Consider the following 24,455-nt stretch of genomic DNA (forward strand, 5'->3'; position numbering starts at 1 on the left):
AATGTTTCTAATGAGGGCTTCTGGTAGGCACCTAACATTTAGCTAGGGAAGTGTCCTTCTATTTGTTCTTTTTATGAGGAATGGGCAAATTATATCAGATTCTTTATTTGAATATTGTGAGGTGATAAAATCATTCTTGCCCGGGTATAATAATGTGGTGAATTACTTTGTCTTCTCTTTTCTAAGTAGGCTCCAAAGCGGGGCTTGAACTTAAGACCCTGAGATCAAGACCTGAGCTGAGATCAAGAGTCGGACACTCAACTGACTGAGCCACCCAGGTTCCCCTACTTAGTCTTTCTAATATTGCACCAGCTTGCATTATTGGAATAAAATAGACATTATCATTATATATTGTTTTGACTTTCTAGATGAGTTTGCTAGATTATTAAGTATCTAGATGAAATTCATACATTCTTTTCTCCTCTTACACTTGTCTGGGAAATATTAAAGTCTCCTGGCTTTGTAAGTGAGTTGGGAAGATAATTTCTCAGGGCTTCCTTACGAAAGCATATGGGCCTGTCTCTCTGTTGAGATCTTTATATTAGTTTCTTTGAAAATTGGGGAGGGTTGGTTATATAAACTCCATTTCTAACAGACTGGGCGACTTGTTTTTCTGAAGTTGCCTATTTTCTCTGTTTTCAAGGTGCGTGTATGTGTGCGTGAGCGTGCGTGTACCTGTGTAGGTGTGTGTTCAAGTTTTTTTTTTTTTAAGATTTTATTTATTAGAGCACAAACAGGGGAGAGGGGTAGAGGGAGAAGCGGACTCCCCACTGAGCAGGGAGCCCTTTGGGGGACTCCATCCCAGGGCCGAAGGCAGATGCTTAACAACTGAGTCACCCAAGTGCCCTCAAGTTTTTGATAATACTTGTCTTATTAGAGTTCTTCTATGATTTTTCAGAGTCTGTGGCTGTAGTTTTGATCCCCTTGAATTCTTAGTATTGCCTGTTCATACTTTTTCTTATTTTTTTTTTTCCATTGGTCAATTTTTGCCAGAGATCTAACTGATTTTTTTAAAGACTCCGCTGTAAGTTGTATTTATTCTCTCTAGTATGTTTCTTATTTCATTAATTTCTTGTCTATTAGTTTAAACGTTCTTTAGATTTATTTTGTTCTAATTTCAGGAGAGGATGATTAAATTTTTACTTTTTCCTCTTCTCTAATATGATGGCTTAAGGCTATAAACTTGTCTCCAAGCAACACTCTGGCTTGATTCCACAAGTTTGGATATATAACTGCTTATTGTTTAGTTGTAAATATTTTCAGATTTCTTCTTTGACCCATGAGTTACTTAGAAGCAAGTTTTTAAATTTCCAGGCTTCTTAAAATTTTAAGTTGACTCCTAATTGATCGTGTTGTATTTAGAGAATGTTACGCTGTTAATTCTTTGCCATTTGTTTTTGTTTTGTCCTAGCTGCTGGCCAGTTTTTATAAAAATTCTATTAAGATTGAAAAGAACATGTCATTTCTAATAATTGGGTGAAGGATTACATAAATCCAATAAAGTAGGTTTATTAACTACATTGTTTTAATTTTCTGTACAGTTTTAATTTTAATAATCTGTGTTACCAGAGGAGCTGAGTCTGTCTTTGTCTGTAATCCTAGATATGTCAACTTCTAGTAACCTTCCTGTTCTTACTTTATATATTTTGTAGCTCTGTTATTAGATATATACATAATCAGAATTGATTTGGATTTTTTAATCTTGACTTTCTTAGTTCTTACTCTACAGTTTACTTGATATGAAATTGATATGGCTAGCTCAACTTTTATTGGTTAGGTCTTGTCTGGACTGTTCTTCCATCCCTTTACTTTCAGCCTCTGTGTCCACATGGTGGCTGAATTAGCTTTTAGCTGGATTTTGTATTTACATTAGATTATTACCACATCTGGATTCATTTCTTTCATCATATTTTGTGCTTCATTTGCCTTGCTCGTCTTTTACTTCTCCTGCTTCCTATTCTGTTTTCTCTTTTCATCTCTTTTAGTTAATAATTACTAATACAAAGTAACGTAACTGGTAAGTAATCATGTCTATTGCAGTGGATACCTCTGAACCTACCACCTAGTCCAAGATCTAGAACATTGCCAGTAACTTCTGCTTGAGAGTTTGGTTTTTTGATTTGAAAGTTAAAAATTGTGCTTTCACTAGATTATCTTTAAGTTTGTATCATTAATTCAACAAGGTCTAAAATTAATATTTCTAACCTTTCCTCAAATAGTGTTCTGAAATATTCCAACTTCAGTTTCTCCTTTCACCTTATATTTGGTTGCTGCTTATAATTTTAATTACATTTTGTATTTTAATTTTCTCCAGATTTTATTGTTATTATGTGGTCAGTGCCTGTTTCACTTTATCTGGGTTACTGGTTTCTTTGTCAGTATTCCTCCTGGCAGAACTCTCTGGCTCTCGCTTTCTTCTTATTGGAGCATGTCCTGAAGTGGTTATTACAGTAGCCATCCATCAGTAGTAGTAATAGCTTTCTCTTAGTCTAAATGTGTCTCTTTCACTCTTTTTTTTTTTTTAAGATTTTATTCATTTATTTGAGAGAGAATGAGAGACAGAGAGCATGAGAGGGGGGAGGGTCAGAGGGAGAAGCAGACTCCCCACTGAGCGGGGAGCCCGATGCGGGACTCGATCCCGGGACTCCAGGATCATGACCCGAGCCGAAGGCAGTCGCTTAACCAACTGAGCCACCCAGGCGCCCGTGTCTCTTTCACTCTTGCCCTTAAATGAGAGAAAGGATTCTGAGTTGGCAGGTACTTCCTTCAACATAGTTTACAGGTGTTAGTTCGTTTTCCTCTGGTAGGCATTGTGCTGTCTCCTGGTGTTCCTCTGTAGGTAACCTGTCTCTTCTCTAGTCACTTTTAGGTTCTACTCTTGTCTTTGGCATTCTGAAGTTTCACTACAGGGTGTTTAGGGTGGATTACTTTAAAGGATGCCGCTAGCTACCTGTTCTGTCTCTTGCATGGGGGGAGGGATAGCGTTACATCCTAGAATTTTCTCTCCTATTTTTCCAATACTGCTTCTCTGTTCCTTGTGATTGCTTCTTTCAGAACTTCTATTAGACATATGTTGGACTTCCTCATTCTCTTATCTATAGTTTTTTTTTTTTTTTCAAAGATTTATTTGAGAGAGAGCAAGCATGTTGTATGTGTGGGGGGGTGGGGAGAGGGAGAGGGAGAGAGAATCTCAAGCAGACTCCCTGCAGAGTGTGGAGACATGGATCTCGATCCCACAACAGTGAGATCATGACCTGAGCCAAAACCAAGAGTCATACGCATAACTGACTGAGCCACCCAGGCACCCCTTTTATCTATAGCTCTTAACCCTTTGCATTTGTTCTATCTTCTGGTTTTTTTTTAAGGCCACCTTTATGTCTTACATCTCTAATCACTTTAGGATTTTTTTTACAGTCTCAATCTGATAGTTCTGTCATCTAAAGTTCTTAAGTCTAATCCAATTTCAGTCTTCTTGTTTTTTGAATTTTGGACTTACAGCCTCTCTACAGTGTGGGTAGATTTGTTTATATCAATTATAGCCTGTTACAAGGTTTATTTTCTGCTGAGTGGGGTTGCTTTTTGTTTTGTTAGTTCCTAGATTTGGGCTTGGGGGTCTTGGAAAAATGGGGTTGTAAAGATTTGAGCGCTAAATCTTTATTGAGTATTAGTCCATGGTTGCTAGTGCTCAAGAGGAGCTCCCACCACCTGGTAAAGCAGATTGGAAAGTCTCTATGCTGGATGGTTTGTTTTCTTCCATCCCTCCCCCGCCCCCCGCCCTCCCCCCACCCAACAAAGGTAGGGTGATGCAAAGTATTAGTCTGTGGTTGCTAGTGCTCAAGAGGAGCTCCCACCACCTGATAAAGCAGATTAGAAAGTCTCTATGCTGGCGGGTTTGTTTTCTTCCATCCCTCCTTTGGCCTACCTTTGTTGAGAGTTCTTTTGAGGGTCATGGCTCTAAGGGGCTGGGGGATGCTGTTCTAACCTTTTACCTTGAGCAGGCCCACATCTTTTCCCATGTCCCCTTGAGGGCTGAAAACCCAAATGTCACAGACTGATGTTCACTTTTTGAGGTAGCCATAGGGGTTTCCTCACACATTATCTGGTGTGACTGTTGCTGGACCCAGCCCTCTCAATCTGCCTCTACAAACTATTAGTTTCAATGCACTGAAGCTTGCTGGGAAGAAAAGCTGGTCATAATTATCAGCAAAGAAGCATCCTGGGATGGTTTGTAGCACAAATTCAACATCTGATTTTACAATATCTTTTGTTAACTAGAGGTCTTTTAACGTCTTTTTTTTTTTTTTTAAAGATTTTATTTATTTATTTGAGAGTGAGAATGAGAGAGCATGAGAGGGGGAGGGTCAGAGGGAGAAGCAGACTCCCTGCCGAGCAAGGAGCCCGATGCGGGACTCGATCCCGGGACTCCAGGATCATGACCTGAGCCGAAGGCAGTCGCTTAACCGACTGAGCCACCCAGGCGCCCCTCTTTTAACGTCTTTTAAGGCCTTCTGTGCACCAGCTACTCTGAGCTTCTGACTGTGGTGACTTCCAAGCTTCATTGGAAGTTTCTTGACAGTTGACCTGCCAACTGTTTGGGAATCCCTCCCCTCTTCCTCCCTCTTAACCATCCCTCCCCCCCCCCCACATACACAGTGCTGAGACTTCAAAAACAAAACAACAAAACACTTGTCTGAGTTGCTGGTTGGTTAGTCCCCATGGAAGGACTACCTACAAACACTAATAACATAGTAAGGGAGCTGAAGAGCTTGGTGCTTAAAGAAGTTCTTCCAAGTCTAAGGATAAGCCACCTGTCCAGGTCCCATCGTAGGGACTTAGGGTACTGCTTTGACGATGATGTCCTTGGCTCTAATGGGTGGATTTTTGACTGCCTCACATGGTTTCTGTCCCCCAGTGATGTCATGAGGGGTTCCTGCTGGCTGGGCTGGGCTTCTCCCTTGGCCTTCAGCTTGCCCATACATTTGCCTACTTGACGTCCACACTTGACCATCCAGTGGGCATCTCACATCACATCCCCAAGGCAAGTTTTTGCATCACCCCCCCCCCCTTTCCAGTCTAGTCTTCCTTCAGTCTCCCAATCTTAGTGCAGGCAGCCAAGAACCTCCCTGCCATTCTTAAGTACTGTCATGTTCTGCATCCAGTTGAGGAACTTTTTGGTGCTGCCTTCCAAATGTGGCCATCTAGTTCATGTACCATTGCCAACCACAACGGAAAGCTGGTGTCATCTTCAGACTGAACAACTTCAGTGGCCCAACCCCCCATCCCCTCCCCCACATACTTTGTGTTCCACTGAAGAAAGTACATCTGGTTGTGCCTTCTGCCACTCCAAATTCCCAGTCATCCTCCCAACCTAAGCAACACCTGTATGAGAACTACAGGCTGCGCTGGCCTGGCTCTGCGCTTCCTGTTGAAGCGGGCCTCGCTTTTCCCACAGTCCCTGCCTCTTGCCCTGTGTGGCTCCACGTGTCTGTGGTGCACTCTTATAATGCAGGCAGGATTCTCCTCCTGACACTTCCATCAGAGGTACCAGCTAATGTCTACAGATTCCTGCGCTGGACTTGTACCCTTGATTTAAAAAATCAAACAGTGCAGCTTTTCATTATACAAGGAATGCAAACCTGATCAGCCATTCTCACCCTTTAGGGTGGAAGCCCTTTGAGGGTAGGGATTCTCTCTCCTGCTGGATCTAGGGTTGGGCACATAGTAGGCACACCCATTCTTACCTCCATGAGGAAAGAATGCACTCTTTAAAGATTTTATTTATTTGACAGAGCGAGAGAGAACACAAGCAGGGGGAGCGGCAGGCAGAGGGAGCGGAAGAAGCAGACTCCCCGCCAAGCAGGGAGCCCGATGCGGGGCTCCATCCCAGGACCCTGGGATCATGACCTGAGCCGAAGGCAGACGCTTAACGACTGAGCCACCCAAGCGCCCCGAGAATGCACTCTTTAAATGAAGAGGGTTCTTCAAACTGGTAGCCAGGGAATAGGGATATTTTGTGGAGGTGAGCGACATAAGGAACTGAACCACACAGGAGCGGGAGGGAAGGCAAGTGTGCTCCGAACTTTGGGGCATGGGCCGAGTTCCCGTGGAGTTTGGTTAGGCTAGAGCCAACTCGTCGTCCATCTGTGTACGGGGAGTTGTAAATGGGGAGGGGGGCAGCAGTTAATTCCCTTTGTGTTGTCCTTCGCGGTCTCTTGTTTCTTTATTGGGTGGGGAGGCAGCATTGCTGGTGACCTGGCTTCCAGAGCGGGCTCGGCCTGACGGTGCGGGTCTCCCCGCTGCGTTCCGGAGGTGGTGGTGGGGGGATGCACCGCTCAAGTCTCCGTCCCCACCGCCCACTCTAAAAGCCACAGAGCTTTTCCGGAGCTGGGCCTGGCCCCCGGGCTGCTCGCTTCTGCGCGGCGGGGCGGGGGCCGCTAGTGGGGACCCCGCGGGGGGCGGCGGGGGCGGAGCGTGGGCGCGGCGGCGGCCGGGGGGCGGGGCGAGGCGGGGCGGCCGCCGCCTGACGTGTCTCGGCGGGATTGGAGCCGCCGCCCTATATAGCCGCGGGGGCCCGGGCGCCGGCCTCGGAGCGCGGCCCGGCTTCTCCGCGGCGGGCGGCGAGCGGACGGGCGTGCGGGCGGCGGGACGGCGGGACGGCGGGACGGACGGGCTGACCTCCGAGGAGTGAGCGCGGGCCGGAGAGGTGGGGGGGGCCGGGCGCGAGCGGGGAGGAGGGCGCGCGGGGAAGTTGGGGCACGGGGCGGGCGGGGCGCGGGCTGCCGACGTGGAGCGCCGGGCGGGGGAGGGGCCGCGGGTGCCTGACCCCCCCCTCCCCCCCGCCGCCAACCGGGCGCCCCCCCCCCTTCCGCCAACCCGGCCCGACCCGGGGGGCGGCTACGTGTCACCACTGCGCATGGGCCACGGCGCCGGCTTGGGAAGAGTGAGAAACTTTCCCGAGTCCGTGGCGCCGGGCCGCGCGCCCCCCCCCCTCACCCCGCACACACACACCCGCGCCTCCGGCGGCGGCAGCCCCTCGGGGTCCTGCTCTTTCCGTGCCCCCCCCAACCCCTTAGCCCGGCGCGGGGGAGGGGCGGCCGACCTGGGGCCCGGGCCAGTGACGTGGGCGTCCGGCCGCCGAGCTGCCCCCTCCCCCCCTGCGTCCCTCCCCCGGCCCGGACTTGAGGGGGGTGGCTGGGGGTGCTGGGGGTGCAGTGCGGGTCCCAAAGGGCAGGGCCGGGGCCGGGATAAGAGCAGGGCCCGTGCAGGCCCAGCCGCACCTCCACCTGCTGTCCGTCTGTTTGGTCCGGTGGGCCTGTGGCCCTGGGGGGCTGCAGCGCAACTTGGACACACCCCAGGGTCCGCGCACGAAAAACACATTACGGAAAAATACCGAATTTGGATGAAAGGCGGGGAGGCCGAGCGCGTTACTGCCCCTTTAAGCCTGTCCCCGCCCGCGGGCTCGCGTGGCCTGTGGGAGGGCCTGCTGAGGTGGCATCTGCGAAAGTCCTCCTGCGGGATGGGTGCCGACTTCCAGAACTTGGTGAAGCCGCTCACCTGGCCCCCGTGGGGGGGCCTCGCTCACACTGGGGCTTTGTGAACTTTTAGCCCGTGGGGAATTTGTTTTTGTTCTCAAGTTTGGCTTGTGGGTCTTGAGAAGTACTTTGGGGGGGAAAATTCCTTTGAAGGTTTAGTGTGGGGATAAAAGTAACTAGTTTTAATTTTGGAAGAAGAAGAAAGAAGTCCTGGGTTTCCACTGGAGTTTTTTAATATCCTCTGTATTCGGTCTTGTCTAGTTATGTGAAGTAGGGAGATACTCATGAGGTGGCTGAGATAAAGTTCTTTCTGTACTGTTACTTCTTTGCAAAGACCTTTCGTTTTGAAAATATAATTGGCAGAACGGCCCAAGGGAATCAACAAGTACTTCTGGTAGAGAAGGAAAATTCTTCCCTTTAAAGATTTTCCTGTTGTATATTTGTTAGGACCAAGTTTCAGATGTAGTCCACAAACATTGTGACTTTGCATTTCTCCCACATGATGGGAGTGCTTGGCAGTTCCCTCGGATGGAAGAGAAGAATCTCTGCTGCTCTCTGTTCTCCTTTCTTTGGGCCTAGTTCTGTTGGCTGCATAGTTATATTTTGAGATGTGGACATTTATGCTCTGAAAAATAAGACTTAAGGTCCACGATGAGAATAGTTTGCAATTTGCTTGGAGTGAGTGGATCTGAATGCTTCCTGCAGGGAAAGTAGTTGAGAGCAACCAAAATGAGGAAGGGACTGGAGCAATCTTGGGAAGAACTGGAGGAGAAAGGCCTTCACATGTCTGAAGCAGTCTTGTAGAAAAGTCGACTTGTTCTCTGTGGCAAAAGTGGGGCAAGAAGTTGTAGATCTTGGCACTACATGAGGCAGACTATTCTGACAGCTGTGCAGAGGTGAAGCGGGGCTCCCTTGGAAAGCTGTACAGGTCCTGTCTGCTGGTATTCAAAGATTGCAGTGGAGTGGTGCCTGAGGTCCCTTTCCAGCCTGATTGAGCAGTGTTACTAGATTAAGTGAAGAACCGTGATAGCATGTGTTTGGCCTCTATTCTTTGATAATGGGGCCTGTGTACGGTCTCCTGAGAACTTAAGATAGCAGCGATCACTGGTGGGGTCGTCCAAGGACTCGGTAGAGTGGGAGTCATCTTGTTGGGTGTTGTCTGTGAAGACAGAGCAAGGGCTGGTGGGGAGCAGGTTTGGGTGGGCATAGAGCTGTGGGGGACAGTTTCTTAGGTGCTGCTTTGTTGAAATAGAGGCAGGTAGCCAGTCATGCTGAGAGCATGTTAGGAGAGCTGAGATTGGCCTTTCATAAAATCTTAGCGCCCAGAGTCTCAGGTAGAGGGAGGTCTGCATTTACACATGCGTCATGTGTTTAAAGTAGATTGTTAAAAGATAGGGTTTTGAGAAGTTTATAAGAAAAAGAACAACCTTTTTTGATGATATTAGAGCCCTAGATGTTAACTCTGCTGCTTGTTGTGATGCATTCATTTCCAGCTGCGATAAACTGCCCCTGGAAATCTGGGGACTAGAGACCCAGCGTATCCTGTCAAACAAGTCTGGAGTTTCTGGAGATCCACTCTGTCCTGCTGCTGCCCAAGGGCCTGTGCACACTTGGGGGCGTTAGAGGCTCTGGGACAGGCTCTCCCTCCTACACATTAGTAGGTTCAGTGGGGTTGGTGATCCTTTCCTGAGCCCCCTGGGCTAAGGGGTTTCATAGAGGAGCTGGCTGGGATTGACTTCTGAAAGGTGTGTGAGCTATCTCAGAAGAGACCTTCAGGAACTGGTCTTATCTTCGTGACACTAGGTGCAGGGTGGGAATTGCTCCTCAAAGACCTGTGGCTGGAGGGGACGTGGACAGTGACCGCACTTTACAGGCTTATTGAGTGGCTATCACCAGGCACTGAAGATTTGCCCTGTCCAGAAAGGCAGGAGGGCTGGTGAGTGGGAGCAGAGAAGAGGGTGTGAACATAGTTGGGCATGTGGGGAAGCTGGGTTATTAGGGGGTGGATGGTTGTGGGTTTTAGGAAGTGGCATAGCGTGACCTGGGGTGGGAGGCTGTTGAGATGCAAGGTCAGCAGGTAGAAGAGCAGGTGCGGCCCAAGTAGAAGTTCTGAACAAGGAGGGCCTGGGTCACCTGGATTCACTGTTGGCACTTTGACCTAGAGGACACCTCCATCTTGTGCCTAGACTGGCTAAGTGTACACAGGCCAGACACTCGGAATCCGAGGGAGTGCTTAACCGTTTACATCTTGTCAGAATCCACATGTGGAAGTGCTACTCTGATACTTTGATTTCAGCTTTAATCTTTAGAACTTGTGGGTTAGAATTGTTGGCAGATTCTCATAGTCGTCTTGGTCAGTTTGTCTCCACTTCTCTCCCTCCGTCTTGGTACATATGAGTGTCTGGTGGGACTCGGGCCCCAGGGAGGCCAGAGCCTCTCTGGCTTATGGTACTTTCCCCATGTGACTCAAACCCTGCATTTAGAGATTTTTTTTTTCTTTTTTTTTTTTAAAGTCCTGAAATGCTGCTGGACAATGAGACCCTTTTAAATCCAGAGTCTACTGGTACACCCCTGATTGCCACGAACTGCCTACCTAGCTTGTGAATTACACGTCTTATGGGCAAGAATTTGGGGATGTTATTCTCCAGTTAGTAGGTGTTCTTATTACTGTTGTTGCTTCTCCCATCTTGGACACCTACCTTACCCCTATCATAAAGTCCACCTCATTGCACTCTACTGAGTGTGTGTGGTGTTTGTGTAAAGTGGCAGGTAACCTACCTGGAAGCCTCCCTATCCTAAAGTCCCCAAGGCAAGATGACCCACACCCTCTTACTTCACAGAGTAGTTCTTGGTCCTCCCCAGACGGCTTTTGAAGGTTCCTTCCAACCCTGCTGTTTTATGGCCCGGTTTCTAAATCTCCAGTGTATTAGAAGGACCAAAGGACTTTTACAGGATAACAGCGAGAACAAAGTAACTACAAAACACACAGCGAGCTCATAAAGACAGTAGCTCTCAGTCACCCTGCAGAGCTCAGGAGCCCCCAAGGTCTGCATTCTGTTCTGCATCGTAGCCCAGTCTCACAGAATCTTTTTCCTTGTGGCTCAGCAGTCAGAGATTAAGAGTACAGGAGAAATTACTGAACCATGCAGGAGAGCCAACCATCAATTTTGTAAGCATTTTACTTCAAAATGGTTAAATTTAAAAGTTTTGACATTAAGGGATCAGTCCCTCAGGTCCAGGGAAAAGTTGCCCTCTAAAAGTTCTGGATGGTTTAGATTTTACTGTGATAGGTTTTGTTTGAAGCTAATAGCCTGGGGGCAGAGCTTCCTTTTTTTTCACCAAGAAATTTGTCTAAATATTAGTATTAGTAAGTAAAGTGTAGATAACGTTTTGCCCTCTTCTGGTTGGGAGGTAAAAGGATCTGGGTTATAGAATGCAGATAAGTAACTTCTCTCTGGTTTTCTTCTTGTTCATCCTCCCTTCCTGTCCCACACCAGCAAAAACTGGCAGGCTGACAGAGGCGGCCTCAGGACGGACTCTCTGGCTACTGACCATTTTGCTGGTAAGTGTGACTGTCCTTCCTGAAGGTTTCTTGTCCCTGGGCTGCATGTGTACTTTCTTTCGTTGTTTCATTCTTAAGTTTCTAGTGGCTCAGAGAGACTTGCTGTAACAAGAGCCGTCCGTGTCCACGTGTGCCCTTCAGATGTGTTATCGGACCTCTACCTAGTTTGAAGCCTTTCCTCTCTCAAATGTGAATTATGTTTGTTCAGGATTCCCTGAGTTTGGATCTTGCTTCTCTTGAGGATGCAGAGCTTAATTTTTTTGGACTTGGGAAGAGGTCTTACTGAGCTGTGAAAATTATGCAAAAACTCACTCTTATTACATCACTTAGCTCTCTTAATACTTTTTTGCCATGGTGGTAGAAAAAGACACTTGGCGCCTAATGGTGTGAAAAGAGTGGGTTCTTCCTCATCGCAATAGCATGGAGCTCACCTAGAGTTGAAGGGAGGAAGCGAACACCTCTGCCTGAATGAGCCTGAGTCCCACTGAGTACCCTGGCACTCAGGAGTGGGGTCTGGAGGCAGAGACTGCTTGGTTCCTTCCCTGAACCAAGGAACTGTGTGCCCTTGGGCCAGGTCCCGCCTGCTCTGAGTCCCCTCTGACCCCTGAGAGCTAGGACATAGGAGAATAACCAACCAGCACATGTCAGAGGCACTTAAAACGCCAGCTTCTTGCTGTTAACGTTGCCAGGGAGCTCTGAGAGACTGCTCTTTAAGCCCCTGGGCCCGTGGGCATGGCCAGGCTGTGTGGTGCGCTGGGCCTTGCTGACTGTGCCCGCGGTGCCCACCATCCTTGCAGAGGTGGGCTGATTGCTTCTTGTAGCAGCTGTCCTGTGATGTATTTTATAGGCATCAGGAGGCATGTGGATGAACAGACTAAGAAAATAACAGAGATAGCTGTTAGGAGAACCTTCCAGAGGTTGATCTGCAGGGTGTCTCTGCAGCCCCAAGACATTGTGGGACTGGAGCCCTCAGCTGGAGCCTCTGGCTCCTCACTTAGAGAATAACCTTTGAGGGGAGAGTTGTCCAAGGACCCTCCTTCACTTGAGTTTTTCCTTTCATCATTTGCTGAAAGTTTGGGTATCATCTTTTATCGGAGGTTGTGACAAGTGAAGAAAATGGTGTGGTTTGCTGGTGAAACAGAATTAAACCTTTGGCTAAAACTCTAAGCCTAACAGTTTGGCTGTGCCTTGACTCTCTTCTCTCTGACTCACTCCCTCCCGCTTCAGTGGCTCATCCGGATTGTGCGTAGGCGCGAGATCAACCATGAGCTCCGTTGCAGTTTTGACCCAAGAGAGCTTTGCTGAACACCGAAGTGGGCTGGTTCCGCAACAGATCAAAGGTGACCGCCCTTTTGTGCTCGTCTTCTCACTTTGAGACACCGCTCCTTCCAAATCTTCGTCAAACCTTATGGCCTTTGAGAAGTGCCTTTTGGGACTGTAGCTTTGGGGTTGAGCCTGGGCTCCCACTTCTTACCCGCTCTGTTTCTCACTGCCGGTGCGGCCCTTGTGTGCAGGTGGAACTGGGCAGGAGTGACAGATATTTCTGGATACAAAAAGATTTGAAGTGTGGGCCACTTTCTGGAAAGCCAGTAATTTTGATCGTTGGTAATTAAAATGAGATACTTTTTCAGAATTGCTGTTCCCCAGTTGTGCTGAACTAAAATCCCTCAAAATCTGGTATATGTTTACAAAAACAGGGTAACTTGATTTTGAATGTTAAATTTTCATCTGTAATCTTTCAACTGTATGTAGATTATATAAAATTTTCAGGTGAAAGAGTAGGTTAATAATCAATTGTGAGTTCTTAAGTTTAATTAAAATTAAAAATGCACTTTGTCAGTCACATTGGCTGTGTTTTAAGTGCTCGTTTCCAGGGCGGTGGACACCCAAATACTGCAGAGTGCCTGCAGGGCTCTTTTCTACCTGATGCAACAGCCCTGTAGAGTCTGCACTTCTAGATGAGGAAAGCAAGGCTCTGACAGGCTCCAGCTGCTTGTCAGCACTGAGTCTTTATTGGCGTCCCGGGATAGCACAGCCACGCGGCTAGAAGTGATGAACCCTGAGTTGGACACAGGCCTGTCTGATTCCAAAGGTCATCTCCCTGCTCTGTGTGCACATCCATTCACAGTGGTTTTTATTGGGCCCTGCCATTGCCGGGGCATTTGGGGTGATCCGAAACAGTCACACTCCTGTTTTCACGGAGCTGTAGTTAATGGGACAAAAACGTGAATGATGAGGGCACTGTGGGGGATGGAAGCGATTAATGCTCTGGGGCCTGGTTTCCACAAGGCTTGTTGTGCCTGTGAAGGGGGGGCGGGGGTCAGAGATGGCAGCTCCCGCGAGGGTTATTCTCAGTACCGTGTGCTACAGTGGGAAATCGGCTGGAGTCTGCTTCACAGGCAGTGCTGAGCAACAGCATTATTTTGTTCTGCAAATTTAAGGGCTGGTTATGTGCCAGGCATTGTCATAGTTGTGATTTGTTTAAGCACAGGATCAGAAGGGTCTGGGGCTTAAATTCTTTGTGGAAAGGCCTGTTTTCAAGGAGCAGTGGGGCACCTGGTGTCTGAACTGACCGCTCACCGGGGAGGCTACCTCTCCAGGTGACATGCCGAACCTGAGGGCGCGCTGGGCCTGGGGACCGCCTGGGGCACTTTCCCATCACTGAATGAAGGGATGGGGGGGCAGGGTGTCACTCAAGCAATTAATGTTGTTTTTCTTCTTTCTTGACATTAAAACTCTCCAAGTGTTTTTTTGTCTAATGTTGAAAGCACTGTACTTCCTTTTAATCTATGTTGGCCGGTCCAGTTGCTACTTTAAATTCAGAAGAGGAGAGCGACCCTCCAACCTACAAAGATGCCTTTCCTCCACTCCCGGAGAAATCAGCTTGCTTGGAAAATGCCCAGGAGCCTGCTGGCGCCTGGAGTAACAAGATCCGGCCCATCAAAGCTTCTGTCATCACTCAGGTAGAAACTCCATTCTCTCTTTACCTGCTCCTCCGAGTAGGAAGTGGTAGCATCTGATGGAACGGGTTTTGAACACACACAAATGAGCGTGCTTTGGGCTTTCAGAGTATATCTGCCCCCACTCCTGGGGAAGCTGTGCTCATGCTCACCATATAGTCCCAGCGCTCAGAAGGAACAGGTCCCATTGGTTCTTCAGTCCACTGCTACCCAGTCTCTGCTCCCAGCTGCTGAACGTGGCTTTCCACATCCCCAGCCCCAACAAGAACTTGTCTGTCTGCTCTCCCTCCGTGTCAAAGCAAGTCTTCTCCTCTTGGCGTACGCGACCCCGTTTTCTTGGCTTTCTTTGATCTCCTTACCCCATCTCTTTGCTACCTTAACATGGGATATTGGCAGGCAAAGCACTTCCTCTCTGTGTGAACTTGTGTTGGGTCATGGTTGCTGATTACTTACCAACCATGTGCTGAGAAGTTCCCTTCCCTGAACCTGAGACTCCTAACTAATTGCATCCTGGATCTTTCTATTTTTCTCGTGGCTATCCGAGATGGGACTGGTTTCTCCTCAGTCTTCCTGATCTTATTACCTGCACCACATTCTACTTAGGGGTTCAGACCCAAGACCAGGAGTCATTTTGGTTCCTCCTGGTTCTACCCTTGCATCTGCTCACTCCCTTCTCCAGAAAGCAGCTAAAGCGAAGCTGAGTCATCAGTCAGCATGTATCCTTCTGCCTGAACTCTGCTTCGTTGCCTTCTCTTGCTGCAGAGTGGGCAGAGGGATGCGGCCCCTTCCTTTCTCCTGCTTGGACTGCACCCCACTGTGCTCATAGTGCCCCCCTGCCTGCCCCTTTTCATTGCCCTCACCCTTTTGCTCTTGCTCACCTCTGAGCGTGGTTGTTCTCAGTGTCTCCCTGTCCCCCAGCCCCTCTCTCCTCCCTGTCTATTTCCTCCGCTGCACTCGCTGCCGCCTGATGCTTCCTTGCTGTCCGTTTGTGTCAGGGAGTCGTTCTCTTCACTGGAGCACCAGCCTCCTGCCCTTGGGGGCTTTTTGCCTGCCTCCCCACCCCTGTCTCTCAGGGCCTTGGAGCTGGGGCAGGGAGAGGAGTGGGGATACTTAGGAATGAAGGAACTCAGGCTCGTTACTCTGTATGTTCAGTGCCTAGACATTTACACGCCCTCCCATCTCTTGATCTCTTCACCTTCCCTTTTTGACCTTTCCTGAGCAGGTGTTCCATGTACCCCTGGAAGAGAGAAAATACAAGGACATGAACCAGTTTGGAGAAGGTGAACAAGCAAAAATCTGCTTGGAGATCATGCAGAGGACCGGTGCCCATCTGGAGCTGTCTCTCGCCAAAGACCAGGGCCTCTCCATCATGGTGTCAGGGAAGCTGGACGCCGTCATGAAAGCCCGGAAGGACATTGTCGCTAGACTGCAGACTCAGGTGGGTATCGCCAGCCTAGTCCTCCTGAGTGGGTGTGTGCTCCAGCCCCGTGCCACTGCTCCAACAGATACGGCTCTGGCTCCATCAGAGCCGCCCCACCCCGCCGCCCCCCACCCCCCACCCCCGCCCCCCGGGGCGGCAAGTCCAGAGTTCAGAGGTAGGGCGGCAACATTGGAAGCCTCCTTGCATTTTTAGCTGAAAAAACACTAAATCAGTGACAGAAGTGGGGGACACCTACCGTTTTTGCTATTTGGGCAAATGGAATGAAAGATAAAGGCTTGTCCCAGAGGTTGAGACACTCAGAGAAGCCAGGCTTGCTGGATGGTAGAGTGAGGACACCACCACAGGTCACTGGTTCCCGGGGGGGCTCAAGAGTCAGCACATTGCTATTTAAGTACACATTTCCAGGTCCTATCTTGGGAGAGTACAAGTTCAAATGTTGTTTGCTTTAAACCAGTTCACATAGTCCTTAGCAGTCTGATAGCACTACTTGGAATTTACTGGGAAACTGTTATAATAAATAAGTAAACTTGTGATGCATTTCTCCACACACAGCATCACTTAAGGATCAAGGTAAATGCAGAGAATTTTATTAAAATGTCTTATGACGGGTACTTGGGTGGCAAGGTCGATTGAGTATCCGACTCTTGATTTTAGCTCAGGACATGATCTTGGGGTCATAAGATCAAGCCCCGTGTTGGGTTCTGTGGTTGGCACAGAGTCTGCTTGGGATTCTCTCTCCCTCTCCCTCTGCCCCTCCCCTGGCGCGCACACGCGTGCTCTCTCTCTCCTCAAATAACTTTTTTTAAAGTTAAAAAAAAAGGTCTCAGATACAGCTTTAGAAGGGTTTACTTAGAAATGCAGGTCCAGGGGTGCCTCTCTGGCTCAGTCAGTAGAGTACAACTCTTGGGAGTTGTAAGTTCGTGCCCTACGTTGGGTAGAGATTACTTAAAAATATAATCTTTCTTTAAAAAAATAAAGAAATAGGGGTCCTCCCCACCTGACACTGATCGTCTTTGAGCTCATTGGGGAGCTAGCTCCAGAATGTGGTGGCTAGAAGATGGGGCACTGGGGGGCAGGAGCCAGGGCCTCACCAGGGGGAGAGGATTTGCCCTGGGCTGTCCAAGCTCTCTCACTCGGCCATACGGGGCCTTGGGACAGTCCCTAAACCACCCACCCCCCCCCAACTAGCTTTAGAGAATGAAATCAAGTGTAGGCACTTGAAAATGTTGTGTTTAATTGCTTCATGTTGTGGCTGGTGCATGGTAAGGTCTCAGACTTTTGCTTTTACTAGTTGGTGAATATTTGAGTATTTTATGATTAAGAACTGGGCAGGGAGGACCTGAACCACTCCACTCTACTCCTCTCCCCACCCCACCCTCACCGCCATTACTTTAAAGCAAATTCCAAATACGTTATTTACTTGCAAATAATTCAGTGTGCTCCCCCTTTTTTTTTAAGATTTTTATTTATTTGAGAGAGAGTGAGAGATCAGAGAGGGAGAGGGAGAAGCAGACTCACCGCTGAGCAGGGAATCCAGTTGTGGGGCTCCATCCCAGGACCCTGGGATCATGACCTGAGCCAAAGGCAGACGCTTAACCAACTGAGCCACCCAGGTGCCCCTGTTTTTGTTTTTGTTTTTTAATGTAATCTGCTAGGCTGTTAACTCATTAAAATTAATAGTAATTTCTGGATATATCCATACTCAACCCGGTCTATTTATGGACTCCCGTTATCTCTACATGTCTTTCTGAGTCTCCTTGTTTAAATCCGCATCCAAACAAGGCCTGCCTGCTGTGTGTTTTGGGCTCACGCCCTCTTTCATTCCTCGGCAGTGCCCTCCCCTCCATGCCTTTATTTTTCGGGGACAACAGGTGTTTGCTTTGTCTCACTGTCCATCACTATTTCCTGTAAACTGGTGGTCACATCCTGGGGCTTGGTTATTTTCACATTTAGCTTACTTGTCTGGCAAGAAAACGTGTGTCATTGCTGTTGATTCCCAGATGGATCACTAGACTCGGGAGTCTTCAGCACATCATCCATTAATAAAGTTCCTGCTGATGACGGTGTGGATGGCGGCTTTCTATCCCCCCGCCCCACAGTAGTTATGTTCTTGTGAAAAACTTTACTCTGCTGGTTGCACAGTGTGGAGACTGCGTTGGGGCTCTGGCATCTCCAGTGGGGATCCATGAATCTCTCCGTGCCATTATGAACTTCTGATGTGTTGATGAGTTGTTAGGGTGAAATTGCATCATCTTTGGACAGTGGGACCCCTTTCGGGTTGGCACCGTGCGGCTTTCTGGGGTGACCATTCATGTCCACCATCTCCTGATCTCTAACACGGAGAGTTGCGGGCTGACCTAACGTCAGCTCTTATCCAGGAACTCTTCACCTTTTTAGTAGGACATTGCATGAGTTCAAACTGATCATTCTAATGAAGAGAAGACGAAAGATGATGGAGTTTTAAAATCACTAGAAGGAATGTATGCTCTCATCTTGAGATATAGTTAGGTTGGTACAAAGTCAGAGCTCTGTAATAAGGTTCAGTCAGAGACCGTCTCTGCACCCGGTCCCTCGCTCCCCTGCCAGCTGGCCATTCATAGTCTTTGATGGACCCTTCCCTTGTTCGGGTTTGAGAGTAGAAGCAGAAGATGACTTGACGTAAGAACCCTGTTCTGCACCTTGTTTTTTCCTGCATAGTTTCTGGAGGTGTCTGTGTATCAGCAAATAGTGGCTCTGCTCCTTTCTTTGTACAACTGTGAGATGCTCTGTGGGTGTGCTGTAATTTATTCAAGCATTCCTGGTGATGGGCATTTGGGTGCCGTCCCAATAAAAACCTTGTGTATATGGGATTTCCTGTTTCACCCCGTGTGTCTCAAGATCCATTTCCTAGCAGTGAGATGGCTGGGTCAGAGGGCAGCACATACGTAATTTTGCAGTAGCTGTGAGCCCTGTCCCTCAGGTACTGGGCATTATGTGCATTCCCATGGGCCTCCACCACAGCCTTGCCACGCCCATCAAAGGCTTGGGCTTTTGTCAGTCTGGAAAGTAGCTGAGTGTACTTTTTATTTGGATTTTTCAGATGAACAAGATTGAGTGTCTTTTTAATATCTAAGGGCCATTTGCATTTTGTTCTGTGCACTGTCTTTTCTTTGGCCTTTCCTATCAAGTTAGAGTTGTCCACCTTGTTCAGTGTCGTAGGGTCCTTAAAAACCCTGTACCTTACAGACCATGTTTCCCACATTGTGATTTGTTTTTTGATCTTGGTGTGTTTTGCTATGTGACTTTTTATTCTAGTGCAGTCAAATTTCATTATTCTTTTTGTTCTTTTGAGGCCTTCTTAGGAAAATTTGCTTCACTTCCAGGTTGTAAGAAACCTAATCTTTTCTCTGGTGCCTGGAAGGGGGGCTGTTCCGTTTCAGTTCCTGATAAGTTTGGGATTTCTCGTGAACAGTGCGAGGTGCAGACCCACCTTTGTCCTTCTCCAGACGTCTGTTAGGTTGCCAACACCAGTTTTAAGAGTTTTCCTCCAGTGATTTGATTGGGTGTTTTTATGAAGTCCTAAATTTTCATGTTAACTCGGTTCTTTGTGTGGGTTTTCAGATCCAGCATGTTGATCTGCCTCTCTCTGTACTAGTGTTCTGTTCTCATAGTAGTGGTCTTATATTTATATCTAGTACAGTTGTCACCACCCCTCCTGTACTGTCCTTTTTCAGGATTTTCCTGCCCCATTCTTTTTCGTTCTACCATGCAAACTCTGTAATCCACTTTTTGCTCAGAATTCCATTAGATCTTTTAAGGAGTGTTTTGTGATTTCTAATGCACATATCCCACCTCTTTTGTTGGGTTGTGTCTAGCTACTTTGTTGTTTTTTTTTTCCTGTTGGAATGGCCATTCTTTCCCATTACATCTTCTAATCGGTTGCTGTTAAAGTTGTTGATGCTGGATTCTTATTTTCTTCTCCCTGTTACAGATATCAAAAGTTTTAAAAAGTTGTGGGTTCCCAGGGTTCCCGGGGGTGCAGGCCTGTGTTCTTCCTTGTCCCATCTTTGTGCCTCCTTTGCTTCCTCGGGTCTCCTTCCATGGGGCCACGCTCCCATGGGGGTCCAGCCTCAGCTGGCGCTCCCCTCAAGCACAGCTCCAAGTGCAGGCTGAGCTGGGTGTGTATGTTTTGTCATGTTAAAAAAAATAACATTTTTATTTTCTTGCACATTTTTAATCATGAATAGATTTAAATTTTGTGGAAGCGATCACTTGATTTTTTTTCTCATGTGTAACATTGATTTCCTAATACTGAACCACTTTCAGAGTAAACATTATTGGAGCAGGATTGAGTTATGGTCTGTCTTTTTGCGCTAGTTTATTGCCTCTGTGACACAATGTAACATTTTTGTTTTGAATGTTAAGTGGTCTGCCATAAGCTTGTATCCCTGGCTGGCCTGTGAGTCTCTGCTACACTGGTGTTGGGAGTGCTGACACTTTGCTTTTTTAAGTCTTCTTGGCAGCTCCTTTCTGTACAGAGTCTGGAAGACTAGGAGCCTCTGTCCTCCTCCTTGCTCTCTGTGACTTCAGGAAGTTGCTTGATTTCTAGCAGTTGGACTCATTGGATATGAAGGCTTTGGATTATTTCTGTTTTATTTCCTCAAGACAAGTTGTCTATTTTAAACTGGTTGTAAAAGAGATAGAAGAATTTATTATCGGATATAGGGTTCATGTCTGGGGGAAAAAAAAATAGCCTGGGCCTCTGGTTAGTCAATATGTATGTGCTTTCCTATCATGTCCTAGGATGGTGTTAGCAATCATCAAAGTGGAAAACAAGACAGATAGCATTCTTGAATATTCCTGTTCTCGTGGTGGCTTTCTGGGCTGAGAAGATGTTGAACAAATAATTACTTCTAAATAATTATGACAGCTGAAGGTGCGACATGGGGCCATGGGAATGTATCGTGCTTGAACTTTTCCTAGCCTTGGGGTCAGGGTAAGCTTCCCCAAGAACGTGATGTTTAACTTGAGACTTCTGAGGGATGGGTTGGGGGTTGGCTAGGCAAGAATGGCATTTCAGCCAGGGGGAATATTGTGGAGAAATAGGCTTTTTCATAACCTAAAAACATTGTTGTTTCCTTTGGTTCTCTTCCTTTTGTAGGCCTCAGCGACTGTAGCCATTCCCAAAGAACACCACCGCTTTGTTATTGGCAAAAATGGAGAGAAACTGCAAGACTTGGAGCTCAAAACTGCAACCAAAATCCAGATCCCACGCCCAGATGACGCCAGCAATCAGATCAGGATCACCGGTACCAAAGAAGGCATTGAGAAAGCTCGCCATGAAGTCCTGCTCATCTCTGCTGAGCAGGTGGGGCCAACTGAGGGCCTGGGGTATGTGTATTGGCCTCAGCCCCAGAGCTGTGCCCTCACGGTGTGTCCTGTCCTTTCCAGGACAAACGTGCTGTCGAGAGGCTGGAAGTGGAGAAGGCGTTCCACCCCTTCATCGCCGGGCCTTATAACCGACTCGTTGGCGAGATCATGCAGGAGACAGGGACGCGCATCAACATCCCCCCACCCAGTGTCAACCGGACAGAAATCGTCTTCACAGGAGAGAAGGAGCAGTTGGCTCAGGCTGTGGCTCGCATCAAGAAGATTTACGAGGAGAAGGTAGCGGTTGGGAAGAGCATGTAGGGGCTATCACGTGGAGATGTGGCTGAGGCCTAGCCCTACCCCTTTCCTCTTGTGTCCAACCGAGTTCAGTTTCCAGTCAGTTAGGAGGTGGGGCTGCTTGGCAGGGAAAGAGTGGACAGAGCTCCGAGCTCTGGGCTGTGGCAGGGCTGCATGCGGCTCCGGAGCTGATCGTGTCTCTGAGTTAGTGGTTAGCTGTTAGTTCACCCCGGCGGACTGTGAGGTCTGAACCTCGTTCTTGGAGGTGTGGAGGGAACTTGGGGTCTTCACCTCTTTGAAGTTGCCGTCTCCAGTCTGGGTGGGGACTTAAATTCTCAGGTGATTCTTATGAGGAGAAAACCCAGTTCTCCTTGCTCAGTGGAGTTTTGGGGGTGGGGTGTTCCCCGTCTTCACTTGCTGGGGCTCACAGAGTATAATCTAGGGCTCTGATCTTGCTCCCTCCCTTTTTGGTGACAGCGTTCTGTCTCCACCTTTTCCTCCCGGGCCCTTCCCTCTGATGCCCTTACGGTGCTCTTCCTTAGAAAAAGAAGACCACAACCATTGCTGTGGAGGTGAAGAAATCCCAACACAAGTATGTCATCGGGCCGAAGGGCAATTCCTTACAGGAGATCCTGGAAAGAACAGGAGTTTCTGTGGAGATCCCACCATCAGACAGCATCTCGGAGACTGTGATACTTCGAGGCGAGCCTGAAAAGCTAGGGCAGGCACTGACTGAAGTCTATGCCAAGGTAACTGCCTTCAGGAGTAGATCACAGCTGCTGCTTGTAGGGCCGGCCTCCCGAATTGCATCTCCGGGGCCCTGGGAGCAGGGACTGTGTCGGGCGGGAAGCAGGAGCATGGAGCCCGGACTGCACAGCCCACCACTCTGCTTCCTGGTTTCCTAGGCCAACAGTTTTACTGTGTCGTCTGTCTCTGCTCCTTCCTGGCTTCACCGGTTCATCATCGGCAAGAAAGGGCAGAATCTGGCCAAAATCACTCAGCAGATGCCCAAGGTGAGGAGGCGTTGGGAATTTGTTACTCGGGGTTCTTCTTGCTTTTGTCCTCCCATTTCTGACATTTGTTTTCTTGCTGTTTATTCTGGGGATGGCCCTGAAGAAGATCGTGGCACACTGTGTGACTGTTTCCACGGTTAGCTGAGGAAGAGCAAAATAAATTTTTAAAAATATCTCTGTCATTCTTTTGATCTTTTTAATCAGAGACCGTGCGTATTGTTGGGTTTCATGACCACCTTAGCAGACGTGCCCTCTGTCCCGGCACAGTAACTTTCCCACAGTTCTGTGCGTGCTCTCGGAAGAGCAGACGTGTGCACAGCGCGTGTGAAGCGTGGAGTGACGGCCTCTTTGAATGCTTTCCATCTCTGTCCTTGACATCTTCCCACTTTTCCAGAGACCACCGCAGCTCCCAGTGAACGCCCACAGGATGGCCTGCCAGAGATCACATCCACCGTACTGTCCTCCTTTTCACACTTGGTTTCCAATGACTTATTAGTCCTTTTGCTTTCCTAGGCTCTGAGCCCTGGTTCACGCAGATGCAGTGGCTTCATGGGGCTGCTCTCACTGCCCTTGTCCCATGTTGCCTTCTTGCCTGGTGTATTGTAAATGAGGACAGGGCTGGCCTTGCCTGTGGGACCACCTTTGGGCAGCTGTACATGAGTTAAAATTCCATCCCTGATATTTGTCTCATTCCTTACTCGAGCAAAGAAGAGTGGGCCTGGGGGCGCCTGGGTGGCTCAGTCAGCAGTTGAGTGTCCAACTCTTGATTTCAGCTCAGGTCATGATCTCAGGCTCATAGGATGGAGCCCCTCGTTGTGCTCCATGCTGAGCTGTTTTAAGATTCTCTCTCTTCCTCTCCCTCTCCCCCTCCCACACACACACAGTTGTGCACATGCAGATGCACGCAGTCTCTCTCAAAAATTAAAGAGAAAAAAAGAGCTGGCCCGTAACAGTGAAAGTGATACAGGGGATGGGGGGACAGTTGGTGCCGATGTGCTTTCAGTCCATGGTTTTGCTGTTGAAGGCACATCGTGGAGGACATCACAGTTCCCATATCTGGTGAAGGGAGGAGGATTAGACCAGAATAATGGGCGTCCCCCAGCCGTCCCGTTCAGCGTTCCGGGGGGTCTGTGGACATGCCTTTATATAAAGCAGTTGGGATTGGCTGCTGTCTCAGCAAAGCACCCACGGGTTCTGAGGGCATTGCTACTGTGCTGTCTCGAGGTCGGTCTGTTTCCTGATTCTGCTGTGGTAGGTGCACATCGAGTTCACAGAGGGTGAGGACAAGATCACCCTGGAAGGCCCCACAGAGGATGTAAACGTGGCCCAGGAACAGATCGAAGCCATGGTCAAAGACTTGGTAAGGTGGCCCTTTGCATATTCTCGGTGCTGCTGAAGCCGGGGCATAGCCAGGATGTCATTGCTTGCCTGTCACACATCACGTGGGTGGGTGGGCCTGGGGACACCAGGGGTGAGTGCTGGGCTCTGAGACAGAACCTGGCAAAGTCCAGGAGGGTCACAGATAGAAGGGCCTTTCAGGGGGGCCCAAAGGACAATCTTGGAACAGTGGCTGATGGTAGAGTTCCAGAGAAAGGCCACGGCTGCCAGCTTGTGGACCAGGGTTGTGGTTGCATGTCTGGGACTGTGGCACATGCTATGGCCTCAAGAGCTTGTCTCTGGACCCATTCTGTTCTCCTCCTGCAGATTAACCGGATGGACTACGTGGAGATCAACGTGGACCACAAGTTCCACAGACACCTCATCGGGAAGAGCGGGGCCAATAGTGAGTGGGGCTGACAGCGCCGAGGGTGACCGTGGTGGGAGAAAGTCAGTTTCAGACTGGGTGTCCTCGCCTTCTCCTCGGGCTGTGGTTGCTCTGGAGACCTGGGACCTGGTCAGAGGCCACGGTGAAGGCGCACCTGAGCCCAGTGGGCGACATCCCTGGTTTGCAGTCTTCATGGAGTCACTACTGCACAGTCCCCTGGTGGAGCTCCCCGAGGAGTAGGAAAGATCAGGCCTCACGTGCATGTCTTTTGGTGTGGGGAGGGGTCATCTGGGCACGTAGTAACACTGCTGCCCACGTAAGCTCTGTCAGACAAGGAGGGTGGGTGCGGTTTGCAGGAAGTGTGCTGAGTGAGTGCTCTGCCCAGATGGAGAGCGTTTTCTAAAACCCCACGCCTGGGCCCAGCTTGCCTGTGAGGCCGCCCCACACATCACAGTGCGCTCCCTGTCCCTGTGTCTGAACTGCAGTGGAAGGTGAGAGGGCAGCGCATGGCCCGGCCTGGGTCCTTCCTGAGGTTG

General features: G+C 48.8%; 1 protein-coding gene across 5 annotated transcripts in view; it reads left to right on the forward strand.

Moving 5' to 3' along the window:
• HDLBP (high density lipoprotein binding protein) overlaps positions 1 to 24,455 on the forward strand; it is a 72,834-nt gene that overhangs the window by 26,203 nt on the left and 22,176 nt on the right. For 3 of the 5 annotated variants that reach the window (XM_081813212.1, XM_081813213.1, XM_081813215.1), the window contains exons 2-11: positions 11,030 to 11,094; positions 12,322 to 12,434; positions 13,900 to 14,057; positions 15,277 to 15,492; positions 20,636 to 20,842; positions 20,926 to 21,141; positions 21,684 to 21,890; positions 22,047 to 22,154; positions 23,410 to 23,514; positions 23,859 to 23,937. In XM_081813212.1, coding sequence (XP_081669338.1) covers positions 12,359 to 12,434; positions 13,900 to 14,057; positions 15,277 to 15,492; positions 20,636 to 20,842; positions 20,926 to 21,141; positions 21,684 to 21,890; positions 22,047 to 22,154; positions 23,410 to 23,514; positions 23,859 to 23,937 — 1,372 coding nt within the window. In that variant the 5' untranslated portion in view covers positions 11,030 to 11,094; positions 12,322 to 12,358. Of the gene's footprint in view, positions 1 to 6,000; positions 6,020 to 6,558; positions 6,685 to 11,029; positions 11,095 to 12,321; positions 12,435 to 13,899; positions 14,058 to 15,276; positions 15,493 to 20,635; positions 20,843 to 20,925; positions 21,142 to 21,683; positions 21,891 to 22,046; positions 22,155 to 23,409; positions 23,515 to 23,858; positions 23,938 to 24,455 lie in introns of those variants that run through there. The other 2 variants (XM_081813214.1, XM_081813211.1) reach the window with 2 other exon arrangements.

Source organism: Leptonychotes weddellii, chromosome 3 (assembly GCF_054177405.1).
Source record: "Leptonychotes weddellii isolate Sample4059 chromosome 3, ASM5417740v2, whole genome shotgun sequence".
NCBI classification, from domain to species: domain Eukaryota; kingdom Metazoa; phylum Chordata; class Mammalia; order Carnivora; family Phocidae; genus Leptonychotes; species Leptonychotes weddellii.